The following is a 21,849-nucleotide window of genomic DNA, read 5'->3' on the forward strand; positions in this document are numbered from 1 at the left end:
CATCGATTTAATAAAATCTACCTTTACATACCTGAACATTAACATCAGCTGGTTGTTGGTTCATGTTAGGTATTTGCTGCCAGTGCAAAGAGTTAAGATCGCCCAGTTGAGTGCAGCGAAGTGCTGCGATACCATCACTCGCATAGTTTCGTTTTAGTGTTAAGTAATATTCGCCACCCCACGTATTCTATAAAGGATTGAAAAAAAAAAATGAATACTACCTATGTACCATATGAATCGATAACCTATCCATATGAATGCTGAGATACAGGATCAAATTTCTTACCTCATAGAATATGTTAAACGGCAGCACAAAATTCGGAAGTCGCTTCAAATCTACTTTATAGCTATCATTCACCATCGCTAGGAACACTTGGTTACGTTCCTGTTGACTTCTCCATAGCTTTACAAGTTGTTTCAAATCAGCAGGTGGAGCGTAAGAGGTAAATGCAACCAGTTTTTGGTGAGGTTGTAAGTTAGTCCTAGCCACGACCAAGCACTGCAAGTCCTCAGGTCTGGCCACAGTCACTGCAACGGCTGACAGAGGTTTCGGCATTCTACGCAATAACGCTAGCCTTAAATCTCCCATGCCAACAGCCGAAACTTCTAGGTATGATGACAAAACATGATGAGAAGACACACTAACATCTATAGTTATAAGGAAAACGTCAGGATATAGACGGTGCAACATATCCAATACCTGAAACAATGTTCTAATTAGAAGGATTTGTACCTTGATGACATGATTCATTCCTCTTATGAATTAGTTCAAGTACTTACATTTGCGTTAAATGTCTTGTTTAAAATAATTACATCTGGATCTTTTATTTTTGTTCTTATTACATCTTCTTCTTTAAAAAGGTTGATGTCAATTTGTTCAAGTGAAGGACCAGTTATCATAGAGCATACTTGGTCCAGTACACAAGTGTCGTCTGAGCCATCAATATTTATAACAACTAACTTCTTTTTTCCGACATATTCAGCGACAATTTGCAGGAACATATATATTGTAGTCGCCGCCTATAGACATAAAACTTAATTTACCTACTTGTTGGGCTGATTTTGCGTTGCCAAAAGAATATGCTATGATATACTCACGTCTCCATTAGCGTCTTGATAGAAAGGTACAAACCTCAGAGTTTGCATTGAAATAGCTGGTCGATGACAAGGTGTATCTTTAAACAAAATATTTTTGATAGAGAGACCGCCGCAACTGAAACATCAGATAGTTATTAAGTAGTTGAAGTTTTCTATTTATGTTAGAAGAATGCATTAAAATAATTAAGTGACCTATTACCTGAGCATATTCTGATGTTCGACAAATACAGCGTCAACTAACGTATCTTTGATGTGTGCTCCCGAATGTATCAGAGTAAATAAGTGAGCGTTAACATCAATGCTCATACGTTGTATGTACCGCGGCTGAGACACTGCGTTGTGTTCATGTCTCAGAGTACACAACTGAAGAGCTCCGTCGATGAAAGTAATCCAGTTATTTCTCCATATCAACCGAGCTCTCGTTATAGGAAAGTTTGAACTGTGTATGGAGCGAAACTCGTTTCTGGAAATATTTCAGGATAAGATGAAATAGTTTGTCAATTTATTGTTATATCAAATTTGGTCACCTCTTTCTTACGTTGCTCACCTGTATTCAAAGCCTCTTTCAAAAAGAAGTTTGTAGATATCCGAACTGTTCAGCATCATCTCATTTTCGATGTCAATCGAGGGAACTTTATAATTTGTTTTGACTGCCACGATTTTCCCTTCGACCACCGGACTACCTTCACATGTGACCTAAAATATAATCATTGCAATAATTCACCACCTTTAACATTTCCAAAATGATTAAGTTAGAGTATATTACTTCAAACTGTCCACTTCCTCGCTGGAGCATGACCACTAGCCTTAACATTTGAGTATCGTTCAACAGCGGCAGTTTGTGGACCGTCAGGTTGTGGAACTCTATTGACGTGTCGCGCAATGGCATCTCTGATATCATCTTCAGAGTATCCCAAACAAATACGAGAGCTCCCGAGACCGGGAATACTATTTTCCCTATAAACAGAGTGTTATGCAAATCAGTTATAAAAAAGAACATTGAATGAAGAACCGCAACAAATATATATTAGAATACTAAAGTTTTAATACCTCCAATAACTGAACCTTCTAAAAACTGATATTCCTCTTCATGGATTGTCAACTTTAGTCTGTATACTGCTGTATACTTCTGATCAGTAACCTCATACAGAGATACGCTCCTAAAAGTATCAATGTCAATTGTTAATGAACACCATCCATCTTCAGGTTTATATCTCGAGACCTGATTAATTAGGTAGGTACTGTACCATTTCTCCGTATGAGCCCACTCGACTAAATGAGAAAGTTGTCGTGTTTGTGTTGCGACTGGAAAGTCAATTCTCGGGTAGAGAGCGCTAACATCCAAGTCGTAGCCTGCCATGTAGAGCCTGTGAAGTAAGAACTTGTTAGTATTGGGTTACCTGTGAGAGAAGCATGCTAGCGGTGTGACTCACGTGCCGAGCGCGTCGAGCAGCAGGCGCGCGGGCCGGGGGTGCGCGCGGCGCGTGAGCGGCACGTGGAGGCACGCGCGCGGCAGCGAGCGCTTGAGGATGGCCTGCAGCAGCCCGTGCGGCGCCACCTCCACCAGCACCGCATTGTTGGGGATCAGTCGGGATGTCTCCTCGAACAGTACTGGACGCTGCGACAGACATTGCACCTATTCTGTCAAGGTATCCCTTTTGATAAGATTACTCCTGCATATATGTATGTTCGTGATCTTACCAGCAAGTTATTAGTGTGATATTCTGCTGAAGAATATTTTGCATCAGGTTCGTGCCACTTATCACGCTCCACAGATGTCGACAACCAGCGCTCACTTCGAAGTTTTGGTTCCTTGTAAGCCTGCTTAGTGTATTGCAGTAGCTTAGGACCTGTAATGAACCAGAGAGTAAACTTTTTTATTTTTTAAGGAATTAATATTTTTACTTTTAAAGATGTGCAAAGCCTCTCAGAACCTTCTAGATGTACAAAATAAAAATGAAATCTTAGTCCCAGAGATGTCAAAAATTAACTTACCAGCCTTGGCAACATATCGTGAATGGTAGGCGATGTTCGAGCACTTGACTTCTTTAGCGAAGATGCCTTGTTCAGTCAGCTGCGATACAAACTTGTGCACTGCGTCTACTGGACCAGAGATTGTGCACGAGTCGGGCCCGTTATGACAGGCCACGTCTATCTCCGGAGGACATATCTTAGAAATCTGCAAAATTGAAAAATGTACCTAGGATGAAAGCATTAACTTATACACATTTGTGAATCTTCTAGTCATTGTAGCCTCCTAACAAACTTTCTTCTTTAGCAAACTAATTAATATACTGTAAAACATGTAACATAGAGCAATGTAATAATGACTACGTTTACCTAAATGTGTGAAATATAATGTAATGCAGGTGAAATCATTTTCTATTGAAAAATTCTTATACCTGTTTATGTCCCAAGCCTACAGCGGCCATGGAACCCTTAATGAAAGTCATCTCCGTTGAAATCAGACCTCGACTGTAGGACATCTGGATTACCTCTTCTGCGGTACAACAGCCGTCTGCATAAGCACAACCCAGCTCTCCAACACTGTGACCTGTGAAAATTGTATAGTTTTAGGTAACCAACCCGCATTGAGCAAGCGTGGTGTTTAAAGCTAAATCCTTCTCCGTGTGAGAGGAGACATGTGCCCAGCATTGGGACGATAAATAAGCCTTTAAAATAGGTAATTAATCAAAACTTTTATTCAAAGGGCAAGAAAAGAAATCTAAAGTACCGATGATGTGCTCGGGAACCAGGCCAACGGCACGTAAAATATCAGTCAGACCGATTTGAATAGCAGCAATGCCGACAAAGCAGTGCAGAATATTTTTCAATATGGTATCATCGGGATTTGTGATAATGTCCTCTATGTCGAGACCTTTTGGTTTTAATATTTTATCGCACCTGAAATGCAAAACAGGTTGATACATAAAGGCAGTAAATCAACAATGAAGCTGATATCAACAAGACTTCTAGTTGATATCTGATCCTCACCGATCTATGGCAGCAGCGAAGATAGGTATACGCATGAGGTCTGCTCCCATTCCAGCCCACTGCGAGCCCATCCCGCTGTACACGAACCACAGCGGTCTGCGAGCGTCGTCGAAGTACTCAACCTTCTCACAATGCGTCATTGTTTTCTCAGTTACAGTTTCTACAAATATGCAATCCTTTTAATAAAGTCAGAATTGTAATAACTCAATTTTATATTTCAGGTAGCTTACCGTATATGCCGTATCCTCTCGCCATATGTTTCTGTATACCTCTCTTATGTATAGCATGATACAAAGCTATCTCCTCAGGGTCCAGCTCGTTTGTTTTGATACGGTCCATTACTTTCTGCACGGCTGTCTCCTGTCTTCCAGACAACGTCACCAAATACGGGATCCTACTGTGATAATGAATCCCCTCCTATAATTCTTTGAATATTTTAAATGCTTTATACTTCTCTTGTAACAAACATATTTTTGTTAGACTTTAAAAGTAAATTAATTTCAAAATTGTGCAGTCGCTGGGGTAAAGTAAGACATTCCAGAAGAGGTGTTAATTTAAGCACTTTACAAAGTTTAGGTAGAATTTTCACTGTATGTTTAATTACTCACTCACCTTAGGTTTGTAATGTCCTTTCAAAAGTAAATGGACATTAGTGCCCGTGAAGGAAAAGCTGTTAAGCGCAGTAAATATACGATCGAAGGGCTCATGCTTGGTCACAATTCTCATCCTGCCATCTCGGAGTGCCGGAATATCAACCCTCGGATTATCACAGTGCAAGTTAGCTGCCAATTCTCCTCTTTGGTAAGCGAGTAATAGCTGCACATAAATCAAATCGTGATCTATTTAAAAGGAATATAAACGAAACTAAAATATAAATAGAATCTGTTAATTTTATGATTGTCTAATATTTACTTCTCGCAAACTTACACTACTTCTACCTAATAATTATGTTCTAATCCAGCGGTTCCCAAATGGGGTTCCGCGGAACCTTGAGGTTCCGTGGCAGGCCCTCAGGGGTTCCGTGGAAAATTCAAGATTTCCATATGGTAAATCGATTCACTTTTGACAATATTAACTTATTATTCATTTTCAATTAACTTGTTTTAAAGATTGCATTCCAAAATTCTATTTAGGCACCATGTAGGTGGGTACCACTCGGGAGTGTAAGTCTCGTACTTTCGCGACAAGTGGCGGGGAAAGGCCACGGCAGCAGATAATTTAATTCCGTTTTTTACAAATTGTAGATTAACTTAATACCTCCAGGTCTTCGGCAATCGGCAAAAGTAGGTAGCAAATCGGCCAAAAATCACCGCATTTTTGGGCTTATTTTATCGCCAGGATTATACGTTTTCATACATTTGATAGGACGTGAAATGACACGGCATACGAGTATTTCCAGTGGCTATTTTTACCATGAATCAAAGTGTGACATTATTTCCAATTTTTGCACCTCCGTGAATTCGAAAATTTCGCGCTCGCTTCGCTCGCGACTCCATGTTACGTGTAATGCTTTTATGTTCATTAAACTAAAAAAAAATCGCGCTCACTTCGCTCGCGATACCGGCAACCACTGAATGTCTTTCAATGCTAGCGGGTGCTTGGAACTTCTTCTTTTAGTAAAAAAAAAACGCACTCGCTTGCCTCGCACCTGTACAAACCCAACCTATTTCTTTTCGCGTTTACTTTGTCAGTCTTCAAACTGAAAACTATTCACATAATACACAAAGTCAAGGGCGGCTAAATTGTTTTCTGGCCCGTGTGGCAGATAGCCATGCTACGCCTGAGTATAATGAATATATCTCTAACCATATAACCATTTGGTGCGCTACCACGTGCCACGAGCCGTACCTAAGTGTATTTACGTCTTTAGTTTACTTCTTACTTAAGCTAAGGTTCCGCCGAAAAATGGTGAAACGAAAAGGGTTCCGAAGCCAAAAGAATTCGGGAACCGCTGTTCTAATCTATACATATAATAAAATGATAGGAAAGTCAAAACTGTACATTGAATATTTTTTTAAAAGAATACTTGGGGGGTGATCTATTATCGATTCTGATCCCAAATATATAGTTTTTAGAATTTTTGTCTGTTTGTATGTATGTCTGTTTGTCTGTATGTTTGGTCTCACTGAATTCGAAAAGTACTGCATAGATTTAAATCAAATTTTGCATGAATATTACCTGGGGGCCGGTTCAACATATAGGGTATATATTATCACGCTATCACCTACGGGGGATGAGCAATGAACGATTACTTCTGTTAACATTTCTGTAGCAGCGTGCTCAGTAATAACAAATATTTGAATATTGAACTTATATAAGTTGATCGGCCTATTATCAATCTTTACACAGAAAATAACGCTTTTATAAGTAACTTGGGACAAAAATTAAATTTTATGAAATTGTTAAGGCAAGGTTAAAGTGGTTCCATCTGTGGTATATATAATATAAAATACATATTTGACAAAGCAGCGAGGTGGAAAATAACATGTATTAATTACCATTTAAATTCATAGATGGAGTTGTACATTTTTCGTAATTCGGCATATTGTAACTCTGGGTGTAATTTTTCCATAGATATTTTAATAGTGTTTGTCAGTTTGCCGTGGTTCATCAAAATAATCGCTATAATTGTTATCTTGATGCAAGGAAAATTGATAATACTAAGCCAAATCTAAAACAATGCCATCTAAATGGCTTTTTGAATATTAACGTCAAAAATTTCACGGAACCATAAACTATCTTTTAAAGTCATAGATGGAGTTCTGTATTTTTTCATAAATAAATTAAGCTGGGGTTTTGTTACTTTAGCTAATCTTCCAGGAATGTGGTGGCCTAAAAGCAACTTTAACTTTGAATGAGTACTTTTGAGTAGACCATCAATAAATTTTATTGTGGTGAAAAACATGTAACGCATAAGGATCGTAGAAGAAAGGAGGAAGATTGATCTCTCGCCAGGGCTGCTGAGTGTGAAGCAAGGCTCCTGTAGCTTGAGAAACAAGCCCAGACACAAAGTGCAGATTAAGGAAATGGGACCTTCTCGATTTAATACCATACGCACGTTAAATACTTTGTCGCCTTCGGAAACGTACAAATAACGCGTAGCATGCCAGAGAAATACATTTTCATTCAACTTCTGATTTATCAGATCCGAGCTAAGTCTAAAAAAAACGCCTTTTAAATAACTATGTTGGATATCATTCAGTTACATAGACAAAATTGCCGTCAAAAGTGTTTTGGCCAAATGTGCCCCGCCTGGGTAGAGCGCCGCCGCCGTGTCCCCGTGGCGGCAATTGGCGCGGCGACCTCTTGCACCAGCCCCTGGTTCAAGCCATTTTCCGGCGCGAGTAATGGGATGCCGTTGCCTCCTTCTGCGTAGCAGTCATTCGGCGGCGGAACGACTGAAAATTTGCATTTCTCATCGCAAGCGCTGCGGTGGACGTGGAAGACTCTTCGGGAGCCGGGAGTCGAGAGACGACTCCCGGCCACCGTTGACGTGGGTTTGTGGGTGGTGAGTTTGGGTGGTTCGTCGTCCTTCCGTCTCCCAGGAGAGGAAGGAGAGTTAGCGAATGCCAATGGGGGCCCCACCATTGCCAAAGCCTACTGGGGCTGCGACATTGTTTGAAAGAGTTACCGGTGATCTGGTAACGGTGATACTAAGAACTTTAGAAGGAACATGGTGGGGTTTTAGTCAGTGTGAGTCTGACACTCCTTCACGCTGCACCTACAGCCAGATCAGTCATCATCAGTAAAGTGAATGTGGTCATCTTCATCTCGTACTTACCAACTCATAGTGATCATCATGCACACCCGTTTCTCTAACTTTATTGAAAGTTCAACAAAATTTTTTCAGCTAGGAAGTTATATTAACTATATACGCTACTATTTATATCAATATTAGCGTGTAATATATCGAATTTCTGTTTATGCATAGCACAAAAACCAAAGAGTCGGTCTGCTAATGGCAGCTTTTAAATTAAGCGAGTGTAAAAATATCTTCAGAATTATATTCATCGTTGAATAACTGAACACATTTTCAGAAACCACAATAACAGTAGGAACTGTCATCATCCACCCAGCTATTCTTAAATTATGTGGGTGTTGGCTTTAAGTCAAACCGAATCTGTATGAGTACCAATATGTTACTTGGAGTGCCTATCTGATCTCCTCAACCCAGTGAACTGGACACCACGTTATCCAAAGTAAGACTGTTTGACAGACTTTTTGGCTTCTGATTAGTTGCAGCTGCTGCAGAAAATGTACAAATGACAGCTTTGTCAGAACTTTGTTTCCTATGAGAATTACTAACGCCCCCTTTTTTTTTAACGACGTCAAAATCATCAAATGACCCCTCCCGCTGTGGTTTAGCAGCAGCGAGGGAGTGTCAGACTCTTACTGACTAAAACCGTCATGTTCCGTCGTTGGCCTTTTATGTACCAGGGCCGGGGTTACTCTTTCGAACAATCCCGCAGCCCCGGCAGGCCTTGGCCCTACTGGGCCCCGCTGGGGTTGCTGACATTTCTTTGAGAGGCGCGTGGAACAACGCGCCCCCAACACGCGTCTGTTGTCTATCTAAACATGAGCGATGAGCTACCTGAACTCAGCATCTCGCGACACCCGGCACCCGTGGTGTCTACCTGGTCCAGCGCGGCGGCCGGGATGAGAGGTGCGACCTCTCAGACGTTCTGCCGCCTCCTCCTCAAGCATGACTGCTTCGCAGAAGGAGGCGACGGCATCCCATTCCCTCTCGCCTCGGACCATGGCCTGAACCAGGGCCGGACGCGAGAGGTCACCGCCGCCTAAAGCCTCGATGAGGACCCGGCGGTGCCCTTCCCAGGGCACTCCTGGACTGTGTGGTCCACCGTGTCCTCGGGGTTGTCCGCACAGTGGTGATACCCGGGCGCCTCCTCACGACCGATTCGATGCAGGTATCTCCCGAAACAGCCGTGTCCGGTGAGGACCTGCGTCATGCGGTACGTGAGGGCGCCGTGACTGCTCCGGAGCCATTCCTCAAAGAGCGGACTTACCGCCACTATGGTGGCGTGCCCTATTACTTTCGCCCCTTACGTAATAATTTTCCAATCGGTTGACTAGATCCAGAGATTTCCACAACGTCACAAACTTTACTTCTTTTGTTTAGATAAATAGTCACACATCGTCGAAATACCTTGTTCGATCAACCCGTGCGGCTGCTAAGTAATAATCCTAATTATACTGTCATGTGAATGGATACACCTACGGGATAAGTAGTATTTTGTCACGCAGACGAAGACGCGGGCAACAGCTAGTAGCAATAATATTAATTGAGAAACTACCTTTACAACACCACACAGGCCAGAAGCTTCACCCGCGAATCCCATGTTGGATGTAACACTTCCAACCAGTAATGGCTTCTGGCGATCACTGCAGAATACCTCTTCTAGTGTTTGCAGTTCAGCTTTGTCTACGTCGGGTATTGCTGGGGAGGCGAGCTCATGTCACAAAAAATATTAGCTTCAAAGGTATTTTTCAATAGTATAAATAGATTTCTTATGTTAGTATCTAATAGAAATAATCATAAATGTTTACCTGCTCCAAAACCTTCAACATACTCCACAGAAGAAGGCACCACTGCCGCCTCTGCGTAGAATTCGCGCAAAAATTTGGACAACATTGCATGATTCCGATGATGCCCAAACTTTTCCTTGCTTTCATTGCCTTGTTCGTAAACGAAGTTAGATTTAATGTGATATATTTCAGCGTACACTCTGAAATAGTATTTACTTTAAGAATAAACAATCACATCAACAGATAAACTATCCTCCTTGTGAACCTACCTTCTTGCGTCTTTATATTTCTGCACAAAAACTGTAGTTATAGCTTCGGTCATGGTCTGACCATCTGCATTTTCGTCGTAGCATTTAGTTTTACTATCAGGACTTAACGGTACCAATCTGGAAGTAATGAAGTTCCAAATACATTCGTTTTGAACAAAATTTATTTATTGAAATTCAGAAGTATATTCTTCTACTACTTTTACCTTCTGTAGTGTATTAAGCTTGTGGGATGCAACATGAGTCGCGCGCCGCTAACGATTGCAGCGTCGCAGTGCCCGTGTTGGATGGCGTTAGTCGCCATCTCGAGCGCCACGAGCGAGCCGGAGCAAGACGCGTCCAGTGTGTACGACGGACCCTTCGCGTTCAACCAGTACGAGATGCGATTTGCGGCCATCGATCGACTACCACTACAATCACAAATATAAGTAGGTAATATGGTTTTTTCTCATTATGTAGCATATAATTATAATGTGCCATACTTTCAAAAGATTATTTTAACAAAAACTTACCCCATGAGTCCAAAACCACGCGGCCGAGTTGAAAAGAATAATTTGCATGACTCAGTAATGCCAGTTGCAATGAATACACCAACACGCTTTCCCGATAGCTCAGTTGGGGATACACCTGTATGAGAATTACTCCTTTATAAAAATTTTCCTCGACGCCACCTTTTTTTCTGCAAAAAAGTTGTAGCTTTTAGTGTTAAGCATCTTACCTGCATCAATAATCGCCTGATAAGCTTGCTCAAGAAGCTTCCTAGACATAGTATCAGTAGAATTAGCGAGTCGGTAGTGAATCATGAAGAACTGCGCGTCGAAGCGCTCGATGTCGGGGATGAGGCCGTGACGCGGCGACTCCGCCTCCGGGTGGTTGCACTTCCAACGAGGCTCAGGGGCAGACACGAAGTTTTCCTGTCACGCGAGAAGGTTTTATGTTGAAGCAACTTTAATTTAAAAAATAACCAAAAAAACACACTATGATAATATGAAAGCATAGCAAAGAAACCTTCTTCAATCTATCTTAAACGAAATATGTTGCTCAGCTGTCAGACATATTCCTAGGCCACTGATGAAACTTACCATGTTATAGAGCTTCTCCGTGAATTCATCAAGACCACGACAGCCAGGCATGAGCGCAGACATGCCAGATATAACAATACTGTCGTTCGGAGTCGCAACAGCAGCGCACTCCTCGGACATCGAACTGTTTTCATCAGGAGTCGACGCCATACTGCACACATGATTTCATTTATTTGAAAATGTCTATCACTTAGCTAGAAGATACTGTTTTTACGTTTTATGCATTTATTTACTTCAACGCAGTGGGAAAGCTAACTAACATCTTCACGGTTGAAAAATGCACCTATGCTTAGTTATATAATTATGAAAGATCGTTTAATTATCGCGAGGCCAAATTTAGTGGTTGCGCTCACGTACAATCACTTACTAAGATGATTATTCAACTTCACATTAATTATCAAATTAAACACAAACAGCTTTTCTATCATAAAAGTTAGTTACAAATAAAAACAAAACATATTATGTTAAAAATAACCATTGTAAAAAACAAAAGGGTGAATGAAAAAGCGAGAACAATTAAAACAAAAATTGAAATAAGAACATAATTTTATCGCCAGTCAAAATAAACTTTTGTAAGGTGCCAATAATTAACATGAAGGTTGGTCTAAAATGGTAGAGGAAACTTTTTACAGCCGTAAAGTTTTATGATAAATGGAATTATAAGGAAACAAAAATTTTGAAAATACTTACGTTACAAAATCACAAAGAAAAAGGTTTGATCAAAAATCTGCCAAAAATCAGTTCTTGGAATTCACAAAGTGCACTGTAAGTGGGCGCATTTCCCGAAACTTATATACTGTGATGCAATTTATACACATAATAAAATTATACATTCGGCATATTCAACAACTTGATATAATTAAAAGTATTCATTATAATTGCCCTGACCTTAATAATTGCCTGGACAGATTTTATGTGTCATTTGGTACTTAGGAGAGTGTGTATTTTTGTAGTGTATGTTTGGACTGCTTCTTGCTTGGTAATATACAATAGCTGGACAGTGTAGAACAATTAATTAATAAAAGAAATAGTTTTAATTCTTATTTTCAATTATTGCAAAGTTGTAGAAAATTTGCATGCAATAAACTAATTTATAAATCCTATTGTTATAATTTTACTAAATGAATGGCTAGTTTTTCCGTTGGTAAATAGAAGTTTGATATAATTATGTTTGTCCCTGTAAAATCCGTTATCGTGACGTAGGTAACTAAATACTCTACTAAGACATAGGTGTTCCTATTTTTTAACTCAACTCATCAGTTACATCTCATAAAGTATTCAGTTAGTCATTTTAGTTCTACTAGTGTTGTGCGACTATAATCCGGAGTTTGCACGTATAATTTTATAAACATTAACTCGCACTCACTCGCACGCAATTACTGTGTTTCAGTCATTGAAGTGATATGTAAATAAAACAAAAGAATACATTTACTTTATTATTCAGCAAAAGTCTTAGTCAGTTTATCAACTATGATCCGTGTTCTCTCCGACAAATACTGATCAATCTGGCCCAACACTTTGACAACGCGGAGCATCTTCTGCACGCCTTTCTTGAACTTCTCCATCCTTTCTGCACTGGAATCTTCTGCCACTCTCATTACCGAAGTGGAGATCATTGGCGATCCTATTCTCGGTGGCTTGTACCGACTACCAGAATGTTCTTTTAGCTTTGGAATATCCAACGCAGGTAATCGCAACTGAGGGATCTTAAGCTTCGGGATTCCTAACCCTGGTATGAACCCTGCCGGTGGTGCAATGGCTATGGGAACCTGTGTGTCACTGTACCCAGTCTGGTCTTCGGGTTCGATGAGAATGAACTTGCCGTCTTGTATCGAGCTGGGGAGTGCATTGTGGATGAGGTTGCAGAAGGAGTTCACGTCCAATCCCGAGTTCCTGTTGTAGTCTGACGATCTGAACGCCGAGTTATAGGGGATCTGAAACATACAATGCAATTTATTGAAAACGACACCACTACCTACATATTTTAGCCAGTTTAAAAAAATAGTTCTCTAAATGTATGGTAAATATAACCAAAAATGATTATTGTAGGGCCCAATAATGTCTAAAACTATGCAATATTTAAGTGTGTGTTTAACCAAAATGTAAATACATATAATTAATATTACTAACAGAATTGTTGTGTATTTTACCTTACCCTTTCATCGGAGCAGTCGATCGTCAAACGAAGGGGTGGTGGAGCGCCGGCTATGTAATTTACCTGAAATTATTGACGGCAATACTAAATTATTTGCACACAAATTTCTACTGAACGCATAAAATATTCATAATGAAATGTCTGTTATTGAGTTTCGCCAGTGGATCACAAAGATTTTCGAGGTTTCAAGTTTCCGTATTTGTCATATCGTAATAACATGCCATAAGAGAATCTTAGTTTCAATGGTTTTAGGACAGTAAGTATTTCTTTGATAATTCGTTTTAAAGTACTAAACAGTTTACAATGACAAAAGTTGTCGTTAGCTGTTTTGGTCAATTAACATTATTCTTCAAAACCTCGATCTCGAATGCTTGATAACTAATCACATCTCCGAAAAATTGCACAATTACCGATAGCACACAAATTATGTCAAAATTCACTGTATACCTAATTCGTTGTCATTATCAATCAGTGAATACGAACCAGCATGAGAGCCACCGCCACGTACCGACACATATCGTCTCTTGCGCACACTCACGACATTGTTAGCGTCTCAACGAAACTGCCATACATCACGTTTAACGTCCACTCTTGCCGTTTTAGCTATGTCAGCAAAACTTCGACTGGTAGTAGAGGCTCCATGTGTTAAAAGAGATTGTAGGACAACATGGTACTATGTTTATACTTTCATCGCCTTTTAATGTACCGACCTTGTATTTCCTACTCTGAGATCAGTTGTGAGTCAAATAACAAGTACAATATTACCTCTTCTGAGGCAACTCAAAGGCTTATGTTTAACTGATCACCAGATATAGTAACAAATAGCAGACAAAAATAGTAAATGATCACCAAAATGAAACTCCCTTTTTAATGTAAAACTATAACCAAAGTTTTAACACTTTGCTATGCTATTTAAGTGAAATTACTCCAAAATAAATCATGCGTAAGCCAAAAATAGTAAATGATCACCAAAATTAAACCACCATTTTAAAGAAAGATTATAACAAAAGTTTTTAAATTTTGCTATCCTATTTAAGCAAAATGAGTCCAAATAAATCATTGCTATCCCAAAAGTAGTAAATTATCACCAAAAGTAGTAAATGATCATCAAAATTATACCAGCGTTTTAATATAAAATGATAATCAAAGTTTTTACACCTTGCTATCCTGTTTAAGTAAACTGCCTCCAAAAAAATAAGTTCGGCCTGATACAATAAATGTAATAACATTATGGAAACCCTTTTCCTGCACTAGGGTGGAAAATTGTCTATTGCATGCCTCTAAACAGTGCGATAAGAGTGTGTTTTCGAGGGAGTGTATTGAGAAACACATTCTTCTTCTTCTTTCTCCTGCCCTGTTTCCAATTTTACTTGGGGTCGGCGCAATATGTCATTTTCTTCCATTTTCCCCTGTCACTCGTCATAATGACACTCACGCATGCATTGCAAGCCGGACACATAACTTAATATGGCATCATAATACTTTATTTGGTAATAAGCCTTCATTTTATGGCAATCACAGTGACTTATTTAGGCAAAAATAATACATTAATTTGGTCGTCAAGAGTTGGTGATCATTTACTAAATTTGGTGGTCGAATACAATTTAAAGTGAAGTCGTGACTAAAATAGCTGGTACTATTACATTTTAAGACTTTATTTTTCTGGTGTTCAGTAGATATTTCTGGTTACAAAACTAAGGGTATCAATGCATTTTATGGTGGTCATTATATTTGTTCCCCAACTCAAATAAGACAATAAATCATGGCTTACTTACAAAAGTATCTGTAATGTTTCGAAACTAGTCTTTTCTGCAACCAGTCACCAAGCGCGTCTGAAAAGAGCAGGCGTAACCAATTCACACCTACAATATGGAACACGTGTAAGTTTCAAAAGAAAAATCCACTACACCTCAAAACGTTGGTCAACCTACATTACATTTAAGTTCCGTTTTTAACAAGGCCACTGGACGGATAATCACAATGAAGCGAGATGTCAGTCAGATCTTATCAGGCTTACGTGTCCATTCACAGATTCGCTTGGTGTCAGAAGATAGGCCGTGTATAAGGCAGCAGTATGCAGTGGTTCTACGGCAGTTCTTATGCCTTCAGCATAGTGTTGTACTTAGCTGCTAAGTTCTACTACGAAAATGAAGTTAGAAAGATTTCTCATGTGGACGGTGATCGCTGTGACTGCTCTTACTGTTGTGGAGGTTCGATATCTTTTTATTTACTATCGTTATTTTTTATTAGACTTCTCATTTCCTACAACTTTTTTTGCATGAAAATACTTACCTGTTTTGAAACAGTAGCTTTGTTTGCTATAATTTTCAACTGAAGCCAAAAATAAAATTTATTTTTTCTATATTTTTTCCTTATCTACTCTAATGCGTGAATGAGACTATTTGAATATAAAATTATCTATCGAATGCCAGGGTATGTCGTAATATGACGCTAAAGTCGTGCAAATAGGCACGTTCTATAAACAAACTACACTACAAAACATGGTGAACACTATTTCAGACAAGACTTTACTTAAAATTATTTTTATGCAATTTATCTCTTCTATTTTCGAATTTCTCCCGAAAAGACCTCCTGACCAACAATTCACCAAGATGCTATAGTAACATTAATGATTATATTTTGGTCTTGCAGAGCAGTCTGCTGCTAAAGAACTCACTGGTGCGACCTCGTCTGCCGGAGCCATGCTTCTCATGCCGCGCAGAAGACCGGCCCTTCGCCTACCCGCTCATCAGCTACCTCTCTAAAGTCAAGGATATGTTCGTCAGAGGACTCAACGTGCTCGTCGCCAACTCTAAGAAAAGCCAGCTCAAGTAGAACCTATTAATAAATGTTATTGTTATTTATTTTGTAAGTTTGGATGAAAGTTTTTTTTTTATTGTTCTTTATTTAGTTTTTTTTTTCTGTACCCTTGTGATGTCCTTGCTAATATTGATACTTATATTGCAAAACGATGAATTGCGGTACAATTCTACCAGAAAGGTTATTTAATAGTATGAGAAAAACTTTTTAAAGCTGTAAAAATATTTTTTATTAGAAAACATAAAAAACCATTAACCAAGATAAAATCTGTCAATACATCTACATATTATGTCAAGCATTGAATCTATTTGAACAAGAATTTCTTATATCTAAGGTGCTCGGCTGTCGTCATACCCTTATTATGCCTGAGCTCCCAAAGTTTATCAATTATCTTGTCGTGTTTCTCCCAGCCGAGTAGGCGGCTCAGCCTGGATACAGGCGGGAGTATGGGCGATGTAGGCGCAGTTGGAGGCGGCACCCAATTAGGAAACAGTGGAAGGAGGGGTGTTCTAGGGATTAAAGGCAGAAAGAATGGTACCAGAGGCAGTTTCGGCACAGTAAATATAGATCTAGGCAACCTATTCAGTGGTACCAACTTTGGTATAGACCGTTTCACTGGCGGAGGTTTGGCTGGTAACTTCTTAAATGACTCGGCTTTGTCCGCCTTGATGTTAAAGATTACTGGTGAGTTTTGTGAATACTTCTTGATAACCTTGCGGTTCAGACGTTTGTCCTTCATTCTAAATTGTATACTGCAGCATGAAGATATCTGCAAACATTTAAGATAGAATCATAATCTAGTTACCAAAAATTAATATGAATGTGCTATCGTTCGGTGGCTTAGATTAGTCAAGGGACTTGATTCAGAAGGCGGTAGTTACTCTTCAAAACGGCGCATATAGTGAGTAGGTTTCTCTTAGGCCCCGGTTACCGGGAGTTTGGACAATGTTGCCGACACCAGTGGACACCAAAATTGGTGTTTCATTTTTGAATAAATGAATAAAATATGAAACTTATATTTTAATAGTCTGCGTCAGGACACCTGTCACATCTCTCCGATCCTCTCGAAATACATATAGAGAGTTGCTACCTAATTGCTACCAGCTACCATTAGTTGCTACCAATTGCTACCCTCGAGGTTTTGAAGATATTCAGCATCCAAAGGTGACAGCCATTCTGATATCAGGCGTGTGAAGAAACGGCGCAAAAGTATTGTATTTTTTTTTTCACCCAGAGTTGTTACCTAATTGCTACCCTCCAAAATAAAATTTTGGACCACATCGATTGCGTGTATAAAAAGATATAAAAAATGAGTCTTTGCGTCAAAATAAATTAGCAATTTGGCATACTTAAGTTGATATGACAGGTAGACTATAGATAGCGCCTAATTCAAAAGTACCGCTTTGTATTGAACTGTAAACTTGCTAATTCATTTTTGATAGGCGCTAAAACTAATTTTTTAGATATGTTTTTATCCACGAAATCGATGTGGTCCAAAATTTAATTCTGGAGGGTAGCAATTAGGTAGCAACTCTGGGTGGAAAAAAAAAACACAATACTTTTGCGCCGTTTCTTCACACTGGGAAAAGTGACAGCCATCCTGATATCAGAATGGCTGTCACCTTTAGATTCTGAATATCTTCAAAACCACGAGGGTAGCAATTGGTAGCAACTAATGGTAGCTGGTAGCAATTAGGAAGCAACTCTCTATATGTATTTCGAGAGGATCGGAGAGTTGTGACAGGGGTCCTGACGCAGACATTTAATAAATGTAACAAATATGTAATTTAATTAATTACTAACATAATATTAGCAACGACGCACTTAAAGTTTATATCTGGAAAGCAGAGCTTTAACTGAAAATAGAAATAAGCCTACTGCTTATAATTTATAACCAAACCAGGAATCGTTTATGCACCTAATATAGATTCTTCTCTGCAGCAAATTATTTAAGAGCTTTAGGAAGACTTTTAGGAATATGTAAATAGGCCATTGTGAATTCTCAATCTGAGTGTCATTTTAAATTAAAAAACACTTTTCTTAATTTAAGAAAAACAAAACTAGTTCTAAACAAAAACTTAATACTCACGCATATCACTAAAATAAGAAAAACCACTATTTTTCTCCCACTGTTCACTTTGATTTCTGTCATGTTTGTTAGATAGCTGTCTTGCTAAAGCCGCGTGGATATTATGGCATCGCCGTATATAAAGACAACTGCTCAGAAAGCATCATTGTCCGGATATATCACAATCTTCGATTAGATTAATCACGTCTCATATTGTCAATTGTGTTGACAAACAATAATCAACAATACATAACAAAAATAATAGTGCGTAAATTGGAATTTCTCTTACACTATCATATCACCGGATATCGTAACACTTAGGAGCTTACATTGTATTTTAGATATAAACCATAATTCTTGTAAAACTGTTATACTTTAAGTTCTGAATACAATGGTTTGCAATGTTACTATATACATGCTGAACCCAGTCAGCGCCAGCATCTATCTAGATAATCATCATCTACCTCTACTATCTAAACAAGTGCAGGAATTAGCATCGACCTCACTACCAGCATTATATATGGACGATCTTCATAGACCATAATACCGTTCAACACAAAATATCCAATGGAAATATTGTTTGTCAAGCTTTTCAAATGAAATGTTAATAATAAAATAAACTGCAAATAACAGTAAGGGCTAAATCTAACCCACAAAGGCGTCTCACTATATTAATGACCTAATCCACTGATTAACCGTTGTACTTGCTGTAGAGGAACTGCAGCATATTTGGAATACTGCAGGTAACTTGGAATACTTCGATATCTAAATATATATAAACGCCATCTGAGTTTTTATGCCGTAAACATAACGTCAAACGATACACAAAGCCATACAGCATTAAAAACAGGACGCTATCTTGACATTTCGGCTACCAGCCCCCAGCGAACGAGAAGCCTGATTTGAAAACTTTTTCGGTAAGAATGCAATCAGTGGTAATCATTTGCTGTAATACTCTAAATCTTTATTGTAATTATTTTAATTGCGGAGTGACCTTGTTAGTTTAAGATATTACTATGATTTTGTGAATATTTCTAGAATTAAAAATTTGACATGCAACTTTAAGTTAAGTTGGCGTGTTGTTAATTTGGAATACCGTGTTTTTTTTTGCTTTTCAGTTTTTTGGGAGTCGGTTTTATTTTTTTGTAAAAGTTTCTTTTTTTGTAAAGAGCCAATGACTATAAAACATTTAGAATTCTATTAGTTTCTAAGAAAAAGTGTTAGCAATTTTCAAAGAAAAAAAAATGAATATAATTTGGAATACTATATTCCAAATTATCTGCACCCTAAGTCAAATCACGTTTTTGGAGTATTTTTAGTTTGATAGGCATTTTGATAATATATCTGGTATTTTTTATATTTGATTGTTCTCATTATTAAAGTTTAATATTTTGACAATAATTTAATGTATTTTTTATTGAGCTATCCCGTTTCTCCTTCAATTTATTTTCAAAAAACAAACTGGTATTCCAAATATGCTTCACTTCCTCTACATATAGTTGAGTCCTCATCAATGTCCCCTTGTGGATGTTACTGAGCTATGACTTCTTTCATTGGGCCCCATAGCTTTGATCAAAAATTACAAAGACAATATGCTCTTCGTTTTGTGGTTTACTTAACAACTTACTTATAACCTTTTCTGCTTTCAGTATATTACTCATTTGAGTTTGCAAATGAGTGCAACTAGTAGTATTTATATTATATGGCTCTAAAAGCATCGCTTAACGTCATTTTATTAACAGTGTCTATTTTGCATCCATTTAGGACCATTACGATTTTTCGCAAAAAATATTACCTGCATGCACGGACAAATAACAATTCACTAGCCCGTGCCTACACGAATTATTCTATCTGACATAGTTTTTACTAACTCTATTAATTGAATTACAAACAAATAATAGGGTTACCATTGTCATCACTATTTAATTAAAGCTATCAAAGTTTGTACCTATAACAGTTACATATTAAGATTGCATAAAACTTATTTTTAGTCAGCAACAACGTAATAATTACATATTCAATTGATCAATACTTCGTTTATATCAATTGTGAAGATAAGGACAACGGACTCATAGCTTTTTATCAACACGTTTGATCTTATCAGTACAAAGGTTTCATATATTCCTAAACTTTTCCCAACAATCTTACTAATTACGTTAAATTCTAGATAAAACATACTACGATAATCACGTAAGACAATTGGATGTCAAAAGCATCTGTTTAAATACGAATAGAATGAAATTTTCGGAAGCACAATTTGTGAACGATTGGTCTGTGAACTGTGAACATGGGGGGTCAGAAGGTGTTTTGGTCCTCCATAGGGATCCTGCTGATCTCCTCGTGTTATGTCATGGCGTGTGACGAGAAAGGACTATGCTTGGTATGCTTTTATTTTGCCACACCTACTACCTAGTTGTATGATTGTGAGATGTAAAATCACTAACTTTAACTGTAATTCTAATTTTCTTACAGCTGGAAGCGTTGAAGGAAATGAAAGAGTGTAAGAAAGCAGTGCTGGCTTCGTAAGTTCCCCACCAGATATTTAGAATCTTGTCGCATAATGTTCATAATCTAAAACTGAAATGTAATTTTACAGGTTGCTGAAGCCTCTTCTTACTGCCAAGTTGCTTGGTAAGCAATTCGTCATCAGTCCAATGAAAATAAGAGCTCAAATAGACATGTTTTCTTTTACTAACTTAATTTTTTAATTACAGATAAGGATAAGAAGCCATGTTGTAAGGAGCTGCCACCTCCACCGCCTCCTACAATAATGCTGATGCCGGCCGCTCCACCGCCGTGCGCGCCAGCCCTGCCACCCTGCGCTCCGGCGCTGCCGCCGATCCTGCTGGCCCCTCCCCCCGCCCCGCCGCTCGTACTCCCGGCTCCCCCTCCGGCACCTTTGTATCTACCCGCGCCGGCGCCTGCACCTGTCTGCCTGCCTGCACCACCACCTCCCGCGCCCTGTGTATTGCCAGCACCTCCTCCACCGGCTCCTCTATGCCTGCCAGCGCCTCCCCCAATGGTTCTAGCAGCGCCGCCACCTCCGTACATGCTGCCGGCTCCACCACCATCACTGATGCTGCCTCCACCGCCTCCTGCACCAGTGTACCTCCCCGCCCCTCCCCCACCAGCGCAGCTGTGCCTGCCACCTGCAGCTCCCCCGGCTTCAGCTCCCCTGGTTATATCTCTGGTGCCACCCCCGCCCCCCGCACCTGTCTGCCCCCCTCCACCGCCGCCGTGCTGCGCTCCACCGCCTCCTCCCGGATTCCCTATGACAGCCTACATGGTGGCTCCCCCGGTACCTATTACACTGGAGCCTAAGCCATTAGAGCTGCCTCCTCCACCATGTCCGTGTTCATACAAATATTATTAATGTACCTTAGATAGTATAGTTATTTTTTATTTATTCCACATATAAATAAATATACCGGCTCAAACAAAACTTGTTTTATTCAGTGACTCACAAAGGTGGTCGTTACAGCGTAGCTATTTGCCAGAACCCTGTGATTTCGCGAGTATACGCCCAAATCATTGCATTTCGTATGCAAGCAGTACAGGCGATGCGATAAACAAACAGACATAATTTATTCTTCCTATAGCATTGGTAAAGTAAATTCATATTCATTTCAAAGTATATAAATATCATATTAATTTGTTTTCGAAAATGACTAGCGTAAATAGGCTTGATGTAATGCGGTTCACTTTCCATTAATATTAAAAAAAGGCACACATCTAAACACGAATGAATAGTATAATTTTAGATACACAATAAAATATGAATTATGTTCTTGAGTGTACAGTTTACCTTTGGAAAATATTTGA

At 39.1% G+C, this 21,849-nt stretch overlaps 4 protein-coding genes across 4 annotated transcripts; 1 reads left to right on the plus strand and 3 right to left on the minus strand.

Moving 5' to 3' along the window:
- Positions 1 to 1,083: 1,083 nt before the first annotated feature.
- LOC124639641 (fatty acid synthase-like) lies at positions 1,084 to 11,134 on the minus strand. Its single transcript, XM_047177081.1, has 21 exons — positions 10,985 to 11,134; positions 10,621 to 10,816; positions 10,415 to 10,529; positions 10,109 to 10,312; positions 9,906 to 10,022; positions 9,658 to 9,836; positions 9,405 to 9,547; positions 4,705 to 4,908; positions 4,323 to 4,509; positions 4,093 to 4,252; positions 3,833 to 4,002; positions 3,501 to 3,652; positions 3,094 to 3,277; positions 2,800 to 2,948; positions 2,532 to 2,716; positions 2,346 to 2,465; positions 2,149 to 2,258; positions 1,865 to 2,055; positions 1,646 to 1,794; positions 1,298 to 1,561; positions 1,084 to 1,213 (listed from the first exon to the last, which is right to left on the minus strand). The coding sequence occupies exons 1-21, from the start codon at positions 11,132 to 11,134 to the stop codon at positions 1,084 to 1,086; spliced, it is 3,459 nt and encodes a 1,152-aa protein (XP_047033037.1).
- Positions 11,135 to 12,416: 1,282 nt separating this feature from the next.
- Positions 12,417 to 13,687, minus strand: LOC124639801. The gene is made up of 3 exons (XM_047177278.1): positions 13,623 to 13,687; positions 13,140 to 13,202; positions 12,417 to 12,918 (listed from the first exon to the last, which is right to left on the minus strand). Exons 1-3 carry the CDS (start codon positions 13,653 to 13,655, stop codon positions 12,421 to 12,423), a joined length of 594 nt encoding a protein of 197 aa, XP_047033234.1. The 5' UTR covers positions 13,656 to 13,687; the 3' UTR covers positions 12,417 to 12,420.
- Positions 13,688 to 16,263: 2,576 nt separating this feature from the next.
- Positions 16,264 to 18,111, minus strand: LOC124639903. Its single transcript, XM_047177419.1, has 2 exons — positions 18,049 to 18,111; positions 16,264 to 16,728 (listed from the first exon to the last, which is right to left on the minus strand). The coding sequence occupies exons 1-2, from the start codon at positions 18,109 to 18,111 to the stop codon at positions 16,264 to 16,266; spliced, it is 528 nt and encodes a 175-aa protein (XP_047033375.1).
- Positions 18,112 to 20,314: 2,203 nt separating this feature from the next.
- On the plus strand, positions 20,315 to 21,400 carry LOC124639280 (leucine-rich repeat extensin-like protein 3). Its single transcript, XM_047176546.1, has 4 exons — positions 20,315 to 20,407; positions 20,500 to 20,549; positions 20,624 to 20,658; positions 20,742 to 21,400. Exons 1-4 carry the CDS (start codon positions 20,315 to 20,317, stop codon positions 21,398 to 21,400), a joined length of 837 nt encoding a protein of 278 aa, XP_047032502.1.
- Positions 21,401 to 21,849: the final 449 nt, after the last annotated feature.

This window comes from Helicoverpa zea, chromosome 19 (genome assembly GCF_022581195.2).
Source record: "Helicoverpa zea isolate HzStark_Cry1AcR chromosome 19, ilHelZeax1.1, whole genome shotgun sequence".
Classification (NCBI taxonomy): Eukaryota; Metazoa; Arthropoda; class Insecta; order Lepidoptera; family Noctuidae; genus Helicoverpa; species Helicoverpa zea.

Coding starts and splice junctions, on each gene's coding strand:
- LOC124639641 (XM_047177081.1), bottom strand. CDS start 11,134: ATGGCGTCGACTCCTGATGAAAACAGTTCGATGTCCGAGGAGTGCGCT. Junction 4,003..4,092: donor TTCGCTGCTGCCATAGATCG/GTGAGGATCAGA, acceptor TTTGCATTTCAG/GTGCGATAAAATATTAAAAC. Junction 2,717..2,799: donor ATCACACTAATAACTTGCTG/GTAAGATCACGA, acceptor TGTCTGTCGCAG/CGTCCAGTACTGTTCGAGGA.
- LOC124639801 (XM_047177278.1), bottom strand. CDS start 13,655: ATGTGTCGGTACGTGGCGGTGGCTCTCATGCTG. Junction 13,203..13,622: donor TGGCGGTGGCTCTCATGCTG/GTTCGTATTCAC, acceptor CAATAATTTCAG/GTAAATTACATAGCCGGCGC. Junction 12,919..13,139: donor TCGACTGCTCCGATGAAAGG/GTAAGGTAAAAT, acceptor TGTATGTTTCAG/ATCCCCTATAACTCGGCGTT.
- LOC124639903 (XM_047177419.1), bottom strand. CDS start 18,111: ATGACAGAAATCAAAGTGAACAGTGGGAGAAAAATAGTGGTTTTTCTT. Junction 16,729..18,048: donor TTCTTATTTTAGTGATATGC/GTGAGTATTAAG, acceptor AAATGTTTGCAG/ATATCTTCATGCTGCAGTAT.
- LOC124639280 (XM_047176546.1), top strand. CDS start 20,315: ATGGGGGGTCAGAAGGTGTTTTGGTCCTCCATAGGGATCCTGCTGATC. Junction 20,550..20,623: donor AAGAAAGCAGTGCTGGCTTC/GTAAGTTCCCCA, acceptor GTAATTTTACAG/GTTGCTGAAGCCTCTTCTTA. Junction 20,659..20,741: donor TCTTACTGCCAAGTTGCTTG/GTAAGCAATTCG, acceptor TTTTAATTACAG/ATAAGGATAAGAAGCCATGT.